The sequence below is a fragment of the Schistocerca piceifrons genome, chromosome 1 (genome assembly GCF_021461385.2).
Source record: "Schistocerca piceifrons isolate TAMUIC-IGC-003096 chromosome 1, iqSchPice1.1, whole genome shotgun sequence".
NCBI classification, from domain to species: Eukaryota; Metazoa; Arthropoda; class Insecta; order Orthoptera; family Acrididae; genus Schistocerca; species Schistocerca piceifrons.
In genome coordinates, this window is record NC_060138.1 from 493614617 (window position 1) to 493637425 (window position 22809).

Below are 22809 nucleotides of genomic sequence, written 5' to 3' on the forward strand. Positions count from 1 at the left end.
CTACTTGTATACTTCTTTTGGCCAGGAATACCATCTTCACCAGTGATAGTCTGCTTTTTATGTTGCTTGGTGCCTTGTGTTATTTTGCTTCCTCGTTTCCAAAGTAGCGGAATACCTTCCTTTCTTGTACTTCCTGGTCCCCAATTTTTATGGTAAATCACTCAATAATCTCATTTTTGCCACTCTTCATTATTTTTATCGTTCTTCAGCTTACTCTCAATCCATTTTCTATGCTCGGAAGACTGTAAATTCAATTCAGTATGACCCGTAATTCTTCCAACTTTCACTGAGGGTAATAGTGACATTAGAAAATCTTACCATTGATGTCCTTTCACCCTGAATTTTAATCCCAATCTTGAACCTTTCTTCAATTACCATCATTGCTCCTCAATATAGACAAGATTACATCCCTATCATACACCCTTTTTAATGCAAGCACTTGATTCTTGGTCTTCCATTCTTATTGTTCTTTGTTGATACTTACACACAAAGTATTACTCTTCTTTCCCTACAGCTTATAACAATTTCTCAGAATTTCAAACATCTTGCACAATTTTACACTGTTGTACACTTTTTTTAGGCCAACAAATCCTGTGAATGTTCTTGACTTTGCTTAAATAATGCTTCCATTAACAAGCGCAATGTCAAAACTGCTTTGTCTCATACTGTTACCTTCCCAAAAACCAAACTGATCGTTACCTAACAGAGCCTCAATTTTATTTTCCATTCTTATGTATATTATTCTTGTGATACAATCATTAATAATATTGTAGTTTTGTTCAGACACTGGCTGAGAGTCATTCTCAAGTGTGCAGGGAGTTTATGCAAAGGATAGCACAAACATATAATATAACATATAAATTCAGTTGAAATGCTCATTGTGTACTGGAACAAAAACTGCACTGCCAATGATGTATGCCACCTGAATTTATACAGTTTTTTGGCAAATTTTGTACTCAAAACAGCATTTTTTCCAATGTTTCCACTTTCAAAATGCAACCTTTAGCAATGACTAATCAACCTGGTGAATTTCCTACACAGTTGATGAAATGTGATACACCTAGAAAAAATGAAAACATTCCTTCACGCCCCTTAAGCTACCCATTATTTGCGAGTAACAAAAACATTTTCCTGGTTGAATGAAGAGTGTAGCATGTTATACTTCTTGAATTTCATTTATGCCGACAAAGGGAAGTCAAACTCATCTGTAAAAGGATACATGAATGGTAATAAAACAATATAAAACTTTTTATTTCCTTACCATGTACTCATCATCATAACCTTCTTCAGAATCTGGTTGACCAGTTGTAGGATCACAATCTTTGACTACAAACTTAAGAGTAGCACTGAAAGTACCTATAGAAGAAAAACAAATAGAAAAATGAATATAAAAAATCACTTCCATAGACCACATAAAAAACAGACTTCAATTGGAAAGTGCTACGAACATTGTAGACCTATTGGAGCAAGAACCAAACGGTCACTACCTAGTAAAATAGTGATGTGATATTGATGGCAAAAAGTTCTGAATCCTTTGAGCATATTTTAATCAACATTTCTTACAAAAAACACTGAGGCTTCTAGTAACTTATCATTCAGTGTTTCTTGGTTGATAAATATCAAAGGGCATTGCATTAAATGACAATCTTAATTCTCAAGTAGAACAGTAAATTGTGACTGGAAAATTTAAATGAACTCTGCCAATTTTATTCATCACAGTGAATACTCATCAAAAATAAGGGGCAAAATTTATAAAATAGCTTTAAGACTAGTCCTAGTGTATGGTAGTGAACTCTGGGTGTAAAAAAAAACACTCATGAACAGAAACTCCATACAACAGAAATGTGCATGTTACAATAGATGAAAGAAGTAACACTGAAAGATGAATTACACAATGAATTAATGGGTGATGTGTTTAAGGTTGTCTCCATACATGAAAAAACTCATAATCCACGATGAGATTGTGTGCTAACGTAACACTAAGACTTGATGTCCATGCCCTGGAAAAGGGCCTTTACAAAGTACAAAAATGAGATGGAGATAAGAGACCTCACCCAGCTGGTTAAGGAATATCCACGGTGATATGAAGAGATTACGCCTTAGTGAAGATGATGCCTACCAGCGGGATAGGTGGTTCCTCATGGTTAGGGAAGTCAAACCCTACAATGGGAAAGGTGAGGACGAGAAAGAATGCATAATCGGGAAACTAAATAAAAATTAAATTAAATTGTAGTTCATACTTTACAAAAATTGATCAAATATTTGTGTGTGAACTGAAAATAACAGTGTAATAAATTATCTGTAGGGGGAATCCGTATGAAAATTCAGAGTAGTAATTACAGGTTATAAACACATTTAACAGCTTTCTCATTACATTTACTATCAATTCAATGTAAGCAAAAATGGAAGGCAACTGCAGCTGTTCACTCCTTTCTCTATCAATTATTTCAATAATGTTCCAATAATAATTTAATAATAATATACTCCCTGTTGAGTTTTACAAGACCCCCCCCCCCCCCCCCCCCCCCCCCCCCCCCCCCACACACACACCACCATCATCATCATCTCCCCTCTCCACCCATAGACAGCACTATTCAATTTTAGAGAAGTGCTGATTGTAAATAGTGTTCCTATATTTTTAGCCAAATTCAGGACATTTTCAAAATAATGCACAAAAATTAAGGACAACATGGTAAAATTCAGGACATGTTAGAATTACCATCAATACAGGCTTAATAATATACAATTTTCACATAATTAGCCGTAACACTGGTGAGGTGTTAATAGCAGTATTGCATATACATTTAGGCTGTAAATATAAACAGAAATTTCACACATTTTGCATTGCGTACAATGGTACAAACTCACTGGTACTTGAATAATACATTTTTTGGTATGTATTTCCTCCAAAAGTTTATTTTTATTCTGTTTACAATTTTGGAGCCCACACAAAGAAGGCTAACAAATATGGTTTCTGTCAGTGTCAGAGCTTTTATTGTTTTTAAGTTGAGTGTTTTTTCATCTGTACACATACTTTAATACTGAGAACACACTTTTTTTAGATGCATTAAAACATGGAATAGCTAGGAAAATTCAACCAAATTACTAATATGTTCTGGGACAGGGGCAGCCAAGAATTCAGTTTGAGAGCTGTGGCCTGGCTTACACACACACACACACACACACACACACACACACACACACACACACACACTGATTGAATTATTGTAGCACTTTCGCAATATCACTGTGGGAGATGTCAAAATGCTCCCTGAGGAAAACAATGTAGACATCCTGGACAGTTGTAACATAAGGGATTTTTTCTTTAAAACAGGAACTAGACCGCAGATCAATAAGTTACAACTGTACATGCAAAGGGACACTTTCAAATGAAATGGCAAATGATCTCGAAAACAGATGTATGGCTGGCACTGTCCTCTAAATGTTTAGAAAACTATCCTCGTGATTCTTTCAAGGCCACAATGAATTCTTCACACTTCATGTTTTCTTTGGTGCTACTGAGCTTAGGGCTGTGTTTGTCGGAATTTGTCCCATCTATAATACAATTTTCTTTTTAAGGACATCCCCATCAAATCAGAAATAAGATGTTTCTCATCTTGCACTGTCTTACTATGGGCAGTGTACAGTGAAGTCCATTTCAAATGTTAGGTCAGCAATTCTTTCCAGATGTTCTTATTTTAGTGCCTGCACTCTTCTTTCATTCATAAATTCAAAAATAGCTAGCTCTCTTGAAAACTGTTGCAACTGACAGTGGAATAATGTGCGAGACTTCAGAAATTTTACTATTCATACTACCAATTTATTCATGTGCTCCATGCCTGCAATATTGCCACAAAGTGCTAGTTGATGTACAGAACAAGGAATCTCTTGTCAATTGTATTTTTTTGCTCTTTCATTGTCAACTAAATCTTTAAATTCTTTCTGTATGGTGCTTTAATGCTGTTTCATAGCAAATTTGTGATAACAGTCAATTACGGGAAGGTAAGATCTTTCTCATCCTTCTCCTCTGTGATTTCCATTCATTTTTAAAGGCCTGCGATGATCAATTGCTAGACTGGCTCTTTCTGTACCAAAAGCTACTCAACCTGTGAACTTCTTGTTCGCCATGAACAAATAGCGAAGTAAACAGTATCGACAACACGATTCTGCCAAATGGAGTAGAATCATGCTAACTGAAAATGCCACACTGCAATACTAAATGAAACACCACTCTGTACCAGATACTTCCGAAGAGGGCTGAGCAAAGCTGAGACAGGTGAAACCTTGGCCTACACATCCAGCTCACATGCGTTTTATCAAGCTGTGGCTAGCCCTATTCTAGGTGCACTCACTCCTTATGAAAATGAGTAAAAATTTGCTGTCATTTTTCAATGATATTACAATTTGCTGGACTGATTGAGGAGGGTTATGGGACTAAACAGCGAGCTGGTCAGCCCCGCAATCCAAAAGTTATATGCGTAAGACAGAGGCATCTGCAAAAAATGGATGGATCCAGTCACAGGGGTCACACTATAAAGCGAGGAAGCTAAAAACACACACAGTGGAAGGTGTAAAATGGTAACTCAAATACAAAGCTGGAGAAACAGAGGGATAAAAGAGCAGTCTTCATACGGGGAGTGGTCATGGGTCCCAGACCCAGAAAAGAGTAGAAGCCCCAACCACAACTGCCCTGCCCCTGCTCCAGGAAGAAAGCAAAACCTTGTAAATGAAAATAAAGACCACTTTCAGAAGGAAACTGAGGACCAGTCAAGTCATCTGTGAATTGTCCGCTAATACTAAAGGACAAGGAATTTGGGAAGCCATAATTAGTATGAAAGGTCAAAAGAAGGGGACATTTCACTGAAATATGGGATGCCATCAGTCTGGCTCTATAATCGCATTGTGGGGGTGGCTCATTACGGAAGAGTAAACAATGGGTGAGCCTGGTATGACCGATGCTTACACAACATAAGACAGTGGACTACTACTGAGAGGAGTGGAAGGAAGAGCGTGAAACTGTAGTAGTCTCCTTGATTGTGTGAAGTTTATTACTGAGAGCAGAAGCACACCAGATGTCATTTACCTTTTGGGCAAAAAGTGATTTGATGTGAATCTGCATACCTGCAACTGGAATCATGAAAAGGGAATTGGGGGGGGGGGGGGGGGGGGGGGAAGTATCTGGCTCTCTAGCCAGTCAGCCAGTTCATTCCCTGGGACGCCCTCATGACTTGGGACCCAGAGAAAGGCAACTGAGCAGGCAGTATGGCTAAGGGCAGAGAGAAGGTCATGGATAGCAGAGACCAAAGGGTGATGACAGTAGCATCAGTCTACAGTGTGCAGACTGCTCACTGAGTCAGTACATATTAAAACACTGTGAAGGGAGGCCAAGTAACAAAATGGAGGGGCCTGCATTAATGGCTAGCAGTTCTGTTATGAACACACAGATGATCCCGGCAGTAAATGGTGTTCCATGCCAGCAGGACACACAAAAGTGTATATTGACTTATTTGTCATTTTAGATCCATCAGTGTAAAAGATGGCAGCATCTTGGAACTCTTCAAGGATGGAACGTACAAGATGCTGATATATCATAGGGGCGACAGAGACCTTAGGACCCTGGAATAGGTCAGTCCTAATCTGTGGTCGAGGCACAACCCAAGCGGGAGGGGGGGGGTGCTGGGGGGAGGGGGGGGGGTTACTGAGCTGCAGAAGGAAATAGGAAATACATGATACATGAGGCCCTCTCCAGTAACCAGAGATGGAGATCCCAATAGATGGAAGTGAGACACATTCCAACCAGCAATCCCACCCAAGGGCAGATTGCAGGTGAAAGACACCAAGACACCTCTTGTTTGTAAAGAGGACGGGGTACAAGGGATTTTTTTTTTTTTTTTTTTTTTGTGGGGTTTAAGGGCGCTCAACTACTGAGGTCATTAGCGCCCAGTCACAATTGTTAGAGCACATGGAATCTAGTAAAACTCAAGGGGAGGGGGGGACACCAGAAAGTCCTTACAAAGATGCAGATAAAATAAGTAAAAAAGTTAGATGTCTTTGGACAAGCCAGTCAGTTATAAAACGCAGAACACGAGCAGCTGCTCGAGCGTCATCAGCTAAAATATCAGGTAAAGTAGATGGCAGGGACAAGACAACACGAGATTGACTAAAGCGGGGACACGACAATAAAACATGGCGCACTGTTAATGCTTGACCACAAGGGCACTGTGGGGCTGGGTCACCGGAGAGCAGGTAGCGGTGGCTAAACCGGCAATGCCAAATCCGCAACCTGGTCAGAAGGACCTCTTCTCGCCGAGATGGTCAAGAGGAGGTCGTCCAAGCAGTTGGGAGTGGTTTTATTGCCCGGAGCTTGTTTCCTTGGAGGGATGACCAAGCATCCCACCACAAGGACACAAGCCTCTTACAAACAACCCCACGAACGTCAGATGACGGGACACAATGGGAGGCTGTCCGAGGCAGGAGGACTGCAGCCTTGGCTGCAGCATCAGCAGCCTCATTCCCAGGCACTCCTACATGTCCGGGAACCCACAGAAAGCTGACAGGAGAACCATTATCAGCGAAAGAATGGAGGGACTGCTGGATCCGTTGTACCAAGGGATGGACCGGATAGGGAGCTCCAAAGCTCTGAAGAGCACTGAGTGAATCAGAGCAGAGTACATACGATGAATAGCGGTGGTGGCGGGCATACTGAACGGCCTGATGGAGAGCAAAAAGCTCGGCCGTAAAGCTGGATCATTGGTCGAGGAGCCAGTATTTAAAGGTGACGCCCCCGAGGACAAAGGCACAGCCAACACCATCGTCAGTTTTGGAGCCATCGGTGTAAATAAAGGTGCGACCGGCAAGTCGAGCACGAAGTTCGACAAACCGTGAGCAATACACTGCAGCCAGAGTACCCTCCTTCGGGAGTGAGCTGAGGTCGAGATAAATATGAACCGGAGCCTGGAGCCAAGGTGGTGTCGGGCTCTCACCCTCTCTGAAGGTGGTAGGGAGGGCAAAATCCAATTGTCGAAGCAGGCAACGGAAGCGGACTCCAGGGGGCAGCAGGGCAGACACATACAACCCGTACTGACGGTTGAGAGAATTGGCGAAGAAGGACTGATAAGAGGGGTGGTCGGGCATCGACAAGAACCGGCAGGCATACCGACACAGCAGTACGTCGCGTCGGTAGGTCAATGGTAATTCGGCAGCTTCAGCATAAAGACTCTCGACGGGACTAGTGTAGAAGGCTCCGGTCGCAAGACGTAACCCCCGATGGTGGATGGAGTTGAGATGGCGTAAGAGGGATGGCCGAGCAGACGAGTAGACGAAGCTCCCATAATCCAGCTTCGATCGGACTATGGACCGATACAAGCGAAGCAGGACAGTGCGATCCGCTCCCCAAGATGAACCACTAAGAACTCGGAGGACATTAAGGGAACGTGTACAACGGGCCGCCAAATAAGAGACGTGCGGAGACCAACAAAGTTTCCTGTCCAATGTGAGCCCTAGAAACTTAGTTGTTTCCACAAATGGGAGAACAACGGGACCGAGATGTAAGGATGGCAGAAGGAACGCTTTATATCGCCAAAAGTTGATACAAACCGTCTTCTCTTCAGAGAACCGGAAGCCATTTGCCACGCTCCATGAGTATAGGCTGTCTAGACAACGCTGCAGGCAGCGCTCCAGGAGGCATGTTCTCTGGGCACTGCAGTAGACCACAAAGTCATCGACAAAAAGAGAGCATGAGACATTAGGTGGAATGCAATCCATATTTGGATTGATCGCGATGGCAAAAAGGGCTACGCTCAAGACGGAGCCCTGAGGCACTCCATTCTCCTGGAGGAAGACGTCGGACAATACAGAACCCACACGTACGCTAAACTTTCGATCCGTTAAAAAGGAATCAATAAAAAGGGGCAGGCGACCGCGTAGGCCCCACCTGTGCATAGTGCGGAGGATACCTCCTCTCCAACAGGTATCATAAGCCTTCTCCAAATCGAAGAACACGGCTACCGTTTGGCGCCTTCACAAAAAGTTGTTCATGATGAATGTCGACAAGGTCACAAGGTGGTCAACAGCGGAGCGGCGGCGACGAAAGCCGCATTGGACATTGGTAAGTAGCCGTCGAGATTCAAGAATCCAGACTAACCGAGCATTAACCATGCGCTCCATCACCTTACAGACACAGCTTGTAAGAGAAATGGGACGGTAACTAGAAGGAAGGTGTCTATCCTTCCCGGGTTTGGGTATAGGAACAACGACGGCGTCACGCTAACGCATGGGGACCTGACCTTCGGTCCAGACGCGATTGTAGGTACGAAGAAGGAAGCTTTTGCCCGCCGGAGAAAAGTGTGCCAGCATCTGAATGTCAATGGCATCTGGCCCCGGGGCAGAGGACCGGGACAGTGCAAGCACACGTTCGAGTTCCCGCATAGTAAAGGGGGCATTATAAGTTTCCAGATTCAGCGAGTGGAAGGAAGGTCGCCGAGCCTCTTCTGCCTCTTTCCTGGGAAGGAAGGCAGGGTGGTAATGGGTGGAGCTTGAAACCTCCGCGAAAAAGCGGCCGAAGGCATTGGAGACAGCCACAGGATCAACAAGGACCTCATTACCTGAGGTCAGGCCAGGTACCGAGGAGTGGACCTTAATGCACGACAGCCGGCGCAGGCCACCCCAAACGACAGAAGAGGGAGTAAAACTGTTAAAGGAGCTGGTGAAAGAGGCCCAACAAGCTTTTTTGCTGTCTTTGATCACTCTACGGCATTGCGCTCAGAGTCGTTTGTATCCAATACAATTCGCCAACGTAGGATGGCGACGAAAGGTGCGTAAAGCACACCGTCGAGCACGGATAGCGTCTCTACAAGCCTCATTCCACCAGGGGACGGAAATGCGACGTGAAGAAGAGGTAGTATGAGGAATGGAACGTTTGGCAGCATTGATGATAACAGCCGTGAGGTATTCGACCTGACTGTCACAACTGAGAAAATTGTGGTCCGGAAAGGTCGCCAGGGAGGAGTAAAGTCCCCAGTCAGCTTTCGGTATGTTCCAACTCGAAGGTCGTGGGGATGGGGTGTGCTGCAGGAGACGAACGACACAGGGGAAGTGGTCGCTCGAATAGGTGTCAGAAAGGACATACCACTCGAACCGACGGGCAAGAGTGGTAGAACAGATCGAAAGGTCCAAGTGAGAGTAGGTATGAGTAGAGTCAGAGAGGAAAGTCGGGGTGCCAGTATTGAGGCAGACTAGATTGAGATGGTTGAAGACATCTGCCAAGAGGGAGCCTCTTTGACAGTATGCAGGAGAGCCCCAAAGGGGATGATGGGCACTGAAGTCGCCAAACAATAAAAACAGAAGAGGAAGCTGAACAATCAGGTGCATCATGTCAGCCCAACTAACTGCGGATGACGATGGAGTGTAGATGGTACAAACTGAAAAAATAAAAGCAGAAAGAGTAATATGGACAGCTATTGCTTGGAGTGGGGTGGTCAATGGGATGGGATGGTGATAGACATCGTCCCGAACGAGCAACATGACCCCACCATGAGCTGGGATACCATCCACAGGGGTGAGGTCATACCGCTCTGAGGTATAGTGGGTAAAGGCAATACGGTCAGTTGGGCGCAATTTGGTTTCCTGGAGACCAAGGACGACAGTGCAGGCGGAGGAGCAGTTGTAATTCCTCCCGATTAGATCGAATACCTCTTATGTTCCAATGTAACAAGGCCATCGCTAGTCAAAAAAAAGGGGGAACGAGACGGGGGTAGAGCCGGTCACCTCGACGGCCGCAAAGAGCCAGGTTTCGAGGGAACAACGCTACAATCGGCGGGAGGCGGATACTGTTCCATCGAGTCGTCGCCAGCTGCGGCCGCTGTCCTGGGTTGCGTAGGAGGGGCAGCACCATTTGCCAACGAGAGGCCAGCTGAGCGCCTGGCAGTAGAGCGTCCCGGCGAAACCGAGGACGGCCGGGAGCAGCGACTCACGGATGGAGCATTAGACGAAATGCGCCGGGGTGGAGAGGGGGATAGAGACTTCTTCTTGGAGGCCTTCTTGGAAGTCCGAGGAGGCACAGGGATGGTGGGCTGGACCCGAAGAAGGCCCTCACGCGTGGGGTCCGTTTTGGAACGCCGGACCTCGGAAGCCGGGGTCCGGAACGTTTCCCCGATGGACGCCTGAGAAGAGGATCGCTTCTCAGGCGGCGGAGGGGGGGGGGGGGGGGGAGGAGGAAGCGTGGCGCCTGGGGCAGAGGGGGCAGGGGCCGCAGGGGAGGAGGATTTGGAAGGGAGGGATTTGGGAGGCGGAGGCATAGACCCCGGGTGGGGGGAGGAGGTGGAGGGGGGACAGGATAGGGGTGAGGATACTGTGGAAGGAATGGACACGACTGAGGCAAACGAAGTGGTCAACGTCACGGGATGGAGGCGGTCATACTTCTTCCTGGCCTCAGAATAAGAGAGATGATCCAAAGTTTTGAGTTCTTGAATCTTCTTCTCCTTCTGATACACGGGGCAGTCTAAGGATCTAGGCGAGTGGATGCCAGGACAATTAACGCACCGAGGTGGTGGGGTGCATGTATGTTCCTCACGAAGAGGATGTCCACAATCGCCACAAAGGGGCTCAGCCTCACACCGTGACGACATGTGCCCAAAGCGCAAACACCGAAAACAGCGCATAGAAGGCGGGACGTAACGTCGCACGTCGCACCGGTAGCACATCACCTTTACCTTCTCCGGGAGAACGTCCCCCTTGAAGGCGAGGATAAAGGCCCCGGTGTTGATGCGACGGTCTTTGGGGCCGCGCTGGACTCGCCGGACGAAACGCACGCCTCGGCGCTCCAGGTTGGCCTTGAGCTCCTCATCAGATTGCAGCAGGAGGTCCCACTGAAAAATAACCCCCTGCGTCCTATTCAGTGCCAGATGCGGGACAATGGACACTGGGATGTCCCCTAGTCGGTCGCACGCCTGGAGCGCCGCCGACTGTGTGGCGGAGGTGGTCTTTATAAGAACAGACCCGGAACGCATTTTACTGAGAGCCTCGATTTCCCCGAAGATGTCCTCGATGTGCTGAACAAAGAACATGGGCTTGGAGGTGGTGAACGTCCCCCCATCGGTTCGAGAACAGACCAAATAGCGGGGGAAGTACTTCGCCCCAAGCCGGCGGGCCTGTCCTTCCTCCCAGGGAGTGGCCAAGGGGGAAACGGCAGGAGAACCAGAACCAGAGACAGTACCTTTCTTTTTAAAAGACTTGGCCGCAGAGCGACCTGATACATGTTGACGTTTCATCTGCGAAACGTCCGCCCCGATACCACCCACTCCGACCAGGGGCTCTCCCCACGGGCGCCACCCAGCCTCAGCAAGGGCCACCTGGCAGGATGACCGTTGCCGGGAGTCCTGATGCCCCAAGGAGACGGGCATCTACTCCTTGGCCGACATGGGGAGGGTGCAGCTCAGGTATCGGCAGTACGATCCCTGTGTTGTCAGGGGGCTACAACCTAGAGGGTACATGACGACCCCACCACAACGGGCTGGCTACCGTGCTGGATTTCGGGTGCCATGGAAAGTCCATCATGATCGTAGGTGCAGATGGGGTCGCACTATGGGCGTAACTTGTACAACCCATCAGGCGTTTAGGCCCAAGTGAGGAATAGTGGGTATGGTTACAACGCTGTTACAATGCTGAGTGCCAAGGTCTTAGTGCACTGAGGACCACTGGTACACCACGTAAGGCGTCCTTCCCCAAAAGGCTCGTACTTCTGTAGAATTTTGAAAAATGGAGGTCAAACCCCAAGGGGGACCATCACATGGAAGGCCCAAACTGTTGAAACTCCTTTTAGTCGCCTCTTACGACAGGCAGGAAGACCTCGGGCCTATTCTTACCCCGGACCCGCAGGGGGAGGTACAAGGGATGGTCAGGGTATTGTCGATTGGCGATTGCATTAAAAACCAGGAGTAGGCTCCATCGTATTTGTAGAGGGGGAATTCCTGCTTCTGTGAGGACGCTATCGACGGAACTAGTGCGAAAGGCATCGATAGCTAGACACATCCCATAATGATGTACAGAGTCAAGTATTTTCAGAGTGGACAGGGCCGCTGAACCATAAACCTGACAGCTGTAATCTAGTCTGGACAAAACCAGAGCATGGTAAAGGTGGAGAAGAGTAGCACGGTCTGCATCCCAAGATGTGCGCGCCAGGAGGTGGAGAGCATTAAGCTTCTGCATACATGTAGTCTTCAGGTGACAAATATGGGGCACCCATATCAGCTTTTTATCAAAAAGAAGGTCCAAGAAACAGAGCTCCACTACAAAATCTAGGTGCTGGTTGCCTAAATAAAGTTCTGGATTGGGGTTTACTGGTCTACGGCAAAACCACACAACCCACATTTTGATTCAGAGAACTAGAAGCCATGGGAAAAGGCCCATGCTGAGGCCCATAAGATGACATATTGGAGCTGGCATTCCGCAGGTGCTACTGAGTGGGATGTGCACCAGATGCAAAAATCATTGACATGCAGTGCCGGGGTAACCAGAGGCCTAACAGAAGGTACAAGTCCATTGATAGTGATGAGGAAGAGTGTGACACTTAACAAAACCCTGTGGGATACCATTCTCTTCAGTCCGAGGGTGCCGAGTGAGGTGCCAACTCAAACCTGGAAGAGCCTGTGGGATAAAAACTTGCAGATAAAAATCGGAATGGGGCCTGTGGAAGTCACAGTCATGGAGGGTAAATAAACTGTGATAGCGACAAGCTGTGTTGTGTGCCTTTTGTAGGCGAGGTGTAGGTGGTTAGTGAAAGCCTGTCGGATTGCTGTTTCCAATCTGAGTCAATGGTCAGCTGTAGATCATCCTTCCCGGAAGCTTCACTGATATGGGGACAAAATTCCTGAGATTCGAGCACCCAACATAATCAGAAGTTAAACATCCTCTTGAGCAGTTTACAACATGCACTGGTCAGGCTAATCAGCCATAGCTTCCGAGTGTCACAGTTCCTGCCGGGTTTAAGGATGGAGATACAGGATGTATACGTGGACAAGGGAAAAAAAAGTTCCCGCATTTTTCCTGGATGTCCCAGTTAAAAATGGCACTTTTTCCACGTAAAGTGAGAGAATGCTTTCTCTCGGAACCATAAAACTTATCAACCCTTTGAACGGTTAAGGTTTTATACACTGGCATAGAACTTCCCAGTGCTTCAGAAAATGAATGTCCCCTCACAGAAAAAAGGAAGACATATTTTGGAAAGATATTTCATGGGCTGCAGCATGTAGCATGTAGCACATATGATCTTGCCAGCTGACGATAGCAGATACTCAGAGCATAGGAATGTGACGTAGTCAGTCAATAGCAACCAACATCGCTGTTCAGTAGTGCAAACACATATGAAACGTTAATGGTTTAAATGAAAGCACACAGTGCAGCTACTAGAAAAGCTAAGCTTTCACATGTAATACTTGTCTATTTTGCAAGTGTTACACTTTAATATACATCACACAAATGTGTTAGTAACATTTTAAATAATACGTAAATGTGTGGGCTCGAAATTCTGCTAAGTGGTTGGCCCTCACAGTGTTAAGCTTTAAATGAGAATCAAATTATCTGTGATTCAAAAATTTCAAAGCACATTTGCACATGTAACATAATTCATCCTGTGTAAAATGAAATTTACTTATTCCCGCGACCTGTTGGAATTCGTTTCAGCAGCTGTCAGTGAGTGCCAGAAAACGGCTTTACTGCGAATGCACAGCTCACAGCTACGATGACACAGAAAGCTCACATGTTTGTACCTATATAACGTTAAGAGATCTAACGTTATGTCGTAAACGAAATAGAACATCAGAGGGTACTCAAAGAGCATTGGAATTTCGTAATCCAGACTTAAATGCATAATTCAGCTGAAAGCGCACATTCGTATGTCCATATTCACAAAGAAGTAGGCCCCAACATGATACGAGGGTTGGAACTTAAATAGTGGCAACTATTTATTCACAACCGATACAAAAGAGTTACATATTTACACCTGTTACTGTCCTTCAAAGCAGTCACCAGCATTGTGTAGAACCCATTGCCAGTGATGTGGAAGGCGTAGAATACTATTAGAGGAGCCTGTTCTATCTAAAGTTATGGTGATTCTCGTGTACGACTGTGATGGTGTTATCCTAACACATTACATTCCTCCATGGCAGACCATCAATGCACAGTATTACTGTTCATTTTTGGATCACCACCTGCGACCAGCTTTGCGAAAGAAGTGGAGACACTTTCTGCGCAACCCACCCATGATTTTGCACGACAATGCGCGGGCATATACAGTACGAGCTGTGGCTGCTCTGTTCGGTCGATGAGACTGGGAAGTACTGTACCATCCACCATACTCCCCAGACTTAAGTCCTTGTGACTTTGATTTGATTCCAAAGATAAAGGAACCATTTCGTGGCATTCGCTTCAGAACTGTTCCAGGGATTCGGCAGGCAGCAGACCGCTCCATTCGCACCATCAACAGAACAGACTCTGCTAATGGTATACCACGCCTTCCACATCTCTGGCAACGGGTTCTACAGAACGCTGGAGATTACTCTGAACGACAGTAACAGGTGCAAACATGTAACTCTTTTGTATTGGTTGTGAATAAATAGTTGTCACTATTTAAGTTCCAACCCTCATATTAAGCTTTCCAGTGTGGTTTTCGGGCTGCAAATCTTCTTGGAGTACTAGTACTGTATTATCTCATCTTTGGTTCTTTATTATGGCATAATGCCATATGCACCAGGGGATAAAAACGGACACTTCTAATTCAGCAAGCAGTTGACACTAGCTAATACTGTGGAATAGAGCACTTCATTTCAAATCAATGAAATGCCTCTGTGAAAAAGATTAATAAAAGCCAAATTTCTTAGCAAGTCGACAAAAGTAACTTCAGTGTTCAGCAAGGCAATTAACGCTCGACTGCCAAAAATCTGGAAATAAAATAAACTCAAGAGACTAAAACTAATAACATATCTTAGCCTTCCGTAAATACATGAATGTATTTCAATTCACTTAACTGCTCTCAGACACAGAAATGCGTTTCGTTTTCATTTGACGGGAGAGTTGCAAACAAAGAAGAAAAGCAAAATCACTAAACCTAAGCACTGGTCACGTGGAGACTATCACCCTCTCTGCCGCAACTTAGACTGCTCTACGCATGTGCCAATCTGGCAGCCTCGGCTCACCAGAAAAATTTTTGTGCTAGTGTCTGGCTGCTCGTTGCTACTGCTGCTACAGCTAAAAGCCGTACTTCAAGTAGTCATAAGCGAGAGGGAGCAGGTACTGCTCATACGCGACCCAACTGCAAATGTGCATGAGCCTGCTGGCAACTTCTCAAAGGAACCTAATGTAAACTGTCATGACGTCACTGTTTGTTGTTATGAAGTATTGCATAGTCTTCGTCCTAAAGCCTTTGACACATTTTTGTGTTGGCAGGCACTTGTGTGTGCACTGTGTTTTGTTGTTGGAAATGGTGCACTTCCTTTGGAACTTTGTTTATTTCGGTTTTCTTTCTCTCGTTTATGTTTTATTGCTGCATTATTATTCTGCAGTAGCGGGCTAGAGTAAAATTCTTTGTTAAAGTCTATCAGTTCTTACCAATCAAAACTACGAAAGTTTAACTGAAAACTAAAACAATGAAAAATACCTGAAATTCTAAAAAATTCTTGGATTTATCCCAGTTTTCTCCCAGATGAAAAAATTTCCGGGTTTTTCCCAAATTTCCCGGGGTGTATACATCCTGAGATAACTATGCTGATTCGGCATTGCAAGGGAAAGGCACCTGTAAGCCAAATGCGGTTGAAGACCTTGAGTAGATGTTGCCTCTGGGTAATGTCCAAGTATTGGATCACTTGGTTGTGGATGGAATCCTGACCTAGGGCCATGTCATGTGAAGAGGTAAGAGCCTGCACGAACTCCCATTCAGTGAAGGGTTCATTATAGGCTGCAACTTTGTGGGGGTTGGAAACAGAGGAATGTTTCTGCCTGAGAAAGGTAGCAGGATAGGAAAAAGACGTCGATGCTGTCGCAAAGTGTGTCATGAGGTGTTCAGCAAGGGCCGATGGTTCAGTAAACAGAGCACCCTGTAAGATATGACAGTGGACAGTTGATTGTCACTGGTAGTCCAGAAGGCTACAAAAGCTTGGACCAAACCTGTGATGAAGAGGAATATGTCCCCAGGGAGGAAACACAGTGCTCCCAGCATTCCTTTTTACTCTGCTTAATAAGGTAGCAGACCTTAGCATGGATATGCTTAAAAGCAATAATGTTGGCCTGGGAAGAGAGTCGTTTAATTCTTTACAATGCCCGTCAGCAGTCCTTTTTCCACCATGGTACTGGTCCACGATGACAGAGATCTGTGAATAGGGGGATAGTAGTGCCAGCGGCATGAAGGATAGTGTCAGAGATGTGTTGCTTGACCACACAATGCAATCCAAAAGAGGTGTTGAAGTGCACAGATGTATATAAAGGCAAATTGGCTCTGCAGAATGCCCAACATGTGGGGCTGTTTGCCTGGTGGCAGCATAGGATTGATTGAATCACCAGAAAGTGGTCACTGTCACAAAGATAATCACGGGGTGACCAATGTAGAGAAGCCACGAGAGCACAGGAGGAGATTGTGAGATCGATAGCAGAAAAGGGACCATGAGCGGCACTTAGGTGGGTAGAGGAACCGTCACTGACGAGACACAAATCAAAGTCTATAGTAAGTTGGTCAATTAGAAGCCCTACCTGTCGAGGCGGCAGGAGATGCTGTATTAAGGTAGACAGTTCAACATAAGAAAGCGACCTATCTGGAGGGAGGTAGACATTGCAAATAGTGATTGATGGGGATGTTAGCACTCTTACTGCTATTGCTTTCAGGTTGGTACGAAGGGGGATTCAGTCATTAATGATATCAATGCAAACCAAAGAGCAGACCACTCCAGATACTATCCTGGGACCAGGATGATTCCAACAGAATGCCAATAACCATGAAATGTTGAAGAGTGGTCATCACAGAAGTGTGTTTCATGAAAAGCAAGAGAGAACTCAGAATAATAGGAAAAAAAGTGTTTTATTTCCAGTGGGTGACAATAACATCTGTTGCAATTCCACTGGATTAGCTTGTGACGAAAGTCCAGGTGAGACAAAGAAACCAAGGGAAGATCACAACCGTCAGTGATCATCACAGATGAGGACGGCATGTCATGCATAAATAAGAGGTTAGACTCAGGTTGTGAAGGGGGCGATGGTACCTCCTCTGGGGGGCACCGGGAGGGGCCTTGCCCTGGGACTCAAGTTTTTTCTTCTTTTCCTTCAGAGGACGAAGAGGGCACAGCAAAGAGGGAGAGCAGGCTTCTGCAAGATCCAGGGCCGAACGAGAGTGAGTGACCTTGGAAGATACAGACAGTGTGTCTGGGAGCACGGATCTCCAGTGTGTGTGTGTGTGTGTGTGTGTGTGTGTGTGTGTGTGTGTTTGTTTGGGGGGGGGGGGCAGTCTCCAGGTGGGAGGTTTCTCTGGGGGGGGGGGGGGGGGGGGGGGCGCCTTCATCACTGGTGGTTGCCGAAAAAGGGGGGCACTTCTTTGGTCGAGGAGGTGTAGCAGCACCTGGAGGGGAGGGTGTGGGAACTGCAGTGTAGGAGGGGGAGGGGGAGGGGGAGAGGGGGACTGAGCTGGGATGAGGAAGAGGGAAGTGGGGGAAAGGATGTAACAGAGGCGAAAGTTGAAGAAAGTGACGCTAGATGGAGTCGGTCATATTTCTGGTGAGCTCCAGCGTAAGATAGGTGATCCAAGGACTTGCACTCTAGGATCTTCTTTTCTAACTTGTATGCTGGGCAATCTGAAAGTGTGGAGAGTGGCAGTCTTAACTATTTACACATACAGATGGCAGAACACAGGGGCTTCCCTAATGGACTGTATGTCCATAGTCACCACACAGAGGGCCCGCAACACATCAAGAGAACATATGCCCAATATGCATGCACCGAAAGCACCTCATGGGTGGTGGGACATAGAGCTTCACATGGCATCTTTAACACATGACCTTGACCTCCTCTGGTAGGGTATCTCCCTCAAAAGCGAAATTTGGTTTCATGTTCCAGTTCAATAGTTTACCTTTACAATATTTACCTACACAGCAGTCAAACAGCTTGTCAAACAGTTCTCCTTGACTCACAGTAAAGTTCATGGAAGTATATTTCACAAAACATTACAAATCTTGAATCCAGCTGACAGTTTTCTTCAGGGCAGCTGTTTAGATTGGCTAAAGAGGCATCATAAATGGTTCGCATCAATCACAAATACATCCAACGCAAGTATCATAGAAATCTGTGGTGATATCATTAAACTGATCAAGTGTCACTAGTGAATCACTTTTCAACTCTCATTACTGCTGTTTTACGACAGATGTTTGAAAAAATTCTTCAAGATTGTAAGTCACTTATCAAGGGACAAGAAGAAGGGCTTTAATACTTACAACATCAGCGACTATTCAGACAGCCGATAGAAGAGAGAACCATCTAATAGTTTGTTGCATTCTACTTCAGTAAATTCACAGACCGATTTTACTTTTTCACTACATGCAACATAGATACCTAAATACTCGTAGATTTTACCAATTATGAACTATATATTAATGGGCAAGCAATGTGCATTTGTTTGGAAAGAACTGTGCACAATTTGAGGACATCATCTTACGCCAGTTAAATTATTTTCATTCTTTTCTTGCAACTTAAAGATTTTTGTATCTCTCCCCCATAACTGGTATTTTTGTTGTCCACTTAAACTGCTAGAAACTTTTTCTGAAGACCGAATTTGTATTCACCTCTGAGACCTACAAACTCAAATGGTCTGCACTTTCAGCAAGAGAGCTCTCCAGCTCCAACATTCTGACCATGATCCCTCAGTGGTAAAATCAAACCATTAAATGAAACGGCTTGAAGTTGTGTGGCTTGAAGAACATATCAATGAAATAAACTACTACTTTAAGTTCCATCATTATTTCTTCCATAGCAAATGGCACAATCATGTTTGCAATAATTGAGTTGGTCTTTGTATGCAAGCACAAGTGCTTTTTGTTTATCTATGATTTAAAGATGCCAGTGGTGCAGTCCATGCACTTTGAACTCTGGTTGTGCATCACTGTATGGTATGTCAGTGTGGCTTCTTGTGCCACAAGTTGTTTATCCGTGTCTGAAACTACCTCCTTTACCAAAAAATAGTTGTCAATTTTTGATCTTTAGTAGTTAGTTTGCACTTACATTATCCCATGATTAATACAGTTAATATTAAGATAATGTTTATTGAAGCCCCTGCCGTGAACACTGGAAATGTTGAACTACTCTACAACAGTGCAACACACTGATGTTACAATACATGCACTTGTTTACAAGATAACAGTACTGTCATGTTTCTGAAAGAATTTATATATTATATCGAACTTGACAACCAAATAGTTTAATTTTTTCATGTGAATGAAGTGTCATGCCAACATTACAAAACTTCAGGCAAACAAAGCATTTTATCGGCACAGGTTAAGTGATTAGAACAAACAGGAAAAAGTTGGCTACCTAAGATGAAAATCAGGAACTTTTCACTCAGCCCAAAGAGGTGTTGGAGACACTGGGACAGGTTTTTAAGAATTGGGACTGTCCCAGAAAAAATCAAGACAAATAGAAACACTGTGCGTAATATATCAAGCCCCAATAATATAACTTCTGTCGCATCACATCAAAAATGAACCCCATCTCCCTACCCTACGGCTCCTATCCCTGTGACAGTCCCTGGTGTAAGACTAACCATATGCACCCACTGACCACCACCTACATTAGCCCTGAAACTGGGGAAATACATACTATCAAAAGATGAGCCACCTGTGAAAGATACCAGCTGTTATGTAAACCCTGTTTGGGCTTTCACTTCGGCACGACTACCACCAAATTATCAGTTAGGATGAATGAGCATAGGCAGAGTGTGTACACTGGCAACATGCAATATCCTGTTGCAGAACATGCTCTACAACATGACAGCTGTGACTTCGATGCCTGTTTCACCACATTCCCACAGACATCAGTTTCTGAGAACTTCACAGGTGGGAACTGGCGCTACAACATGTCCTTGGTTCTCACCACCTACCGTGCCTTAATTTACATTAATTTTTTCTGTTTCAGCATTTCTTCACAGTATCTATTCCTTTCTTCATTCCCTTTTAGTTGTCTACATCTTTCATTTTCTGACCTGTCTATTTTTCACTGCCCCTCTTCCACCTCTATCACATAGCTTTTCACTCTTATTATTAAGATCACTAAATAATTCATGATTATATGAAATGATAGTGGTTGTGATTAATGTACTTAGCAGAAGCACTTGTGATTAATGTATTTGACAGCAGCAGTTATTTTCATGCTACAGCAGAAAAATCACCATCAAGCCAACTTACCAACAGATGATGACAAGTCCTTTGGGAATTTCAGGATTACATATGCTGTGCCTGTTTCATTATAAGGCAAGCGACGACAAGGTATCTCCTTCAATATTTCATACCCTTCAGCAGGTTCAAGCTGCACACGCACATTTTCCAGGAGTTGATCATCGAGAGTATTCAGGCAGTCAAACTGAGAGGTGAGAAAGTCATGAGAGGAACATGTCCTTCAATAATCCAAAAAACTGTGAAGCAACATCTCATCTGAGATAAGCACAAAAAGTGGAGCTACTCACCTGAAGTACAAGATGTTGGGGAAATATGTGCTTCACACACCTTACAACATATTCAGTTTCTGATTCTGTAAGCTCCACCGGCTCAGAACTGCGGAACAACGAAGCACATAGGGGTGCCAGTTCAGGAACAGAACGTAATTTCTCGAGGTATGCCTCCTCACGACTGACAGCAACTGTGGCTGCTGCTGTTGCTGCCGCTGTTGGAGCTTTTACACCTGTGTGCATTCAGGAATTTCATCTATTTTAAGCACAATGGTGAAGCTTTTTTAATTTATTGTCCGCAAAAATGGCAATATGAATAATACCTAGATACTTTTTATTGAAAGTTCAGCCATTTTTAATAAACAACTTTACATACAGAAAATATACAGAGCAGCAAATAAATGTACAATCACAGCTTTACAAGTGGTGGTGACAACAAATTTAATATAAAAATAAAGTGGTACCTACACAAAATTATTGTCACATCAGTAAAACTGCCTGGTTCACTTTTTTCAGTAATGATTATGATGATTTCCTATAGCCCTCCTATGTCATAATACTGACATCAATTAATTTAAATTCTACTGCTGTTTTTTCAACCTAAAATTGTCAATAACAATGACATAGGAAAGATTGTAACTCACCACACAGAAGAGAGACTGACTGGCAGTGGGCATATTTAAGCTGCAAGTCCAACTCAAATACACATCTACCCTATTTCATTGCTGTTATTCCATCCAACATTTTCCAGTGTTTAATTTTAAAAATTGTGTGCAATTGAATGTTTCAAGAAACCAGAAACTATTAGTGTTGAAATAGCATTAATAAAGAAAGTTGTTGTCATACAGAGCTTGAAAATACAGTTTACCCTTCCCATCAAGGAAACTTTTACATTGCACCTGCCAACAAGTCTTACAACATATGTAATTTTCTACTTTTCTGCACAGAGTATATTTAAGATGTGACTGGAAACCAAGCTTAATACTGGACTACATGAATATGGAAAATTACCTTCAGTCAAAACAGTAGCATACAAAATGCGAGTTCAGTGGACAATGCAACACAAAATCTGAATCTGCTTCATCATCCACTCTCAAAAGTAAATGACACGGGATTACACTATCATGAACATCACAGGTTGAAAACACTAAATTACAGAGAATATGCATTTAACATCCATATTTGTCGAACATTTCTCTCACTGGTAGGGTCATTTCGAAAGTTCTGCAACCTATAACATAGTATTGAAGAAAATAATTTATTTTGCAAAATACCTTTACAGGCTTCAATATAATCTCCATTCCACCTTATGACAGCTTCCCAACATTACATAAACTTTAGTGTTCTGGATGGGGAACCTTCACTGTTGAGCTGTCCAACTACTCACTGGATGCTTTATCAATTGTATCAAAATAAGTTTCACGGAGTTGTTCCTTCAATTTGGGAACAAATCAAAGTCTGGCAGACTCATATCATGTTTGTGTGGTGAGTGCAGAAATATTTCCCATCCACATTTGTTGGGCATTTCTCTCACTGGTGGGGCAACATGCAGTCTTGCATTATCATGTAGAATAATTTATGATTCTGTACACTGAAGTGACAGACACTCTTGTCTCATATGCAATTTCCTTATGTTTTTCATGGATCCTTTCTGAAAATGTCATTGACAATAACTTGAGAGGTGTAGTCTGTTGCAGTTGACGGCCTTCCACTATTTGGGTTATTCTCAATGCTAACTCTATCTTCATGGAAATGAGCAGACCACCATGATGCTATGCTGCAAGTCCATTACACTATTCCCACACACCTCTCTCAAAGCTTTGTAAATTTCCATTGGGTTTTTTCCACAAAGGGAGTCATTTCTGACATCTGAATGCTGGTTACTACATATAATTCAACCTGATTTTGTTTCAGCTTCCATTTTAAAACTGAACTGCTCATGAAACAGCCATGCCAACCAGCAAACACATATACAACTATAGGGTGCACAAAAATATCCACTACAGTCACAATAAAAGGTTATTTATTTGTCACACGACCGGTTTCGGCTTGCGCCCATCCTCAGGTGTTTATATATTCATGTACATGTTTACACCGCTGGAGATCAATAAAGATGAAGCACCATT

General features: G+C 44.3%; 1 protein-coding gene across 2 annotated transcripts in view; it reads right to left on the reverse strand.

Moving 5' to 3' along the window:
• Positions 1-22809, reverse strand: part of LOC124795735 (coatomer subunit gamma) — a 104742-nt gene that overhangs the window by 17209 nt on the left and 64724 nt on the right. For both annotated transcript variants that reach the window (XM_047259829.1, XM_047259821.1), the window contains exons 12-14: positions 20702-20916; positions 20424-20598; positions 1262-1356 (exon numbers count right to left, since the gene is read on the reverse strand). In XM_047259829.1, the coding sequence (XP_047115785.1) occupies positions 1262-1356; positions 20424-20598; positions 20702-20916 (485 nt within the window). The remainder of the gene's footprint in view (positions 1-1261; positions 1357-20423; positions 20599-20701; positions 20917-22809) is intronic.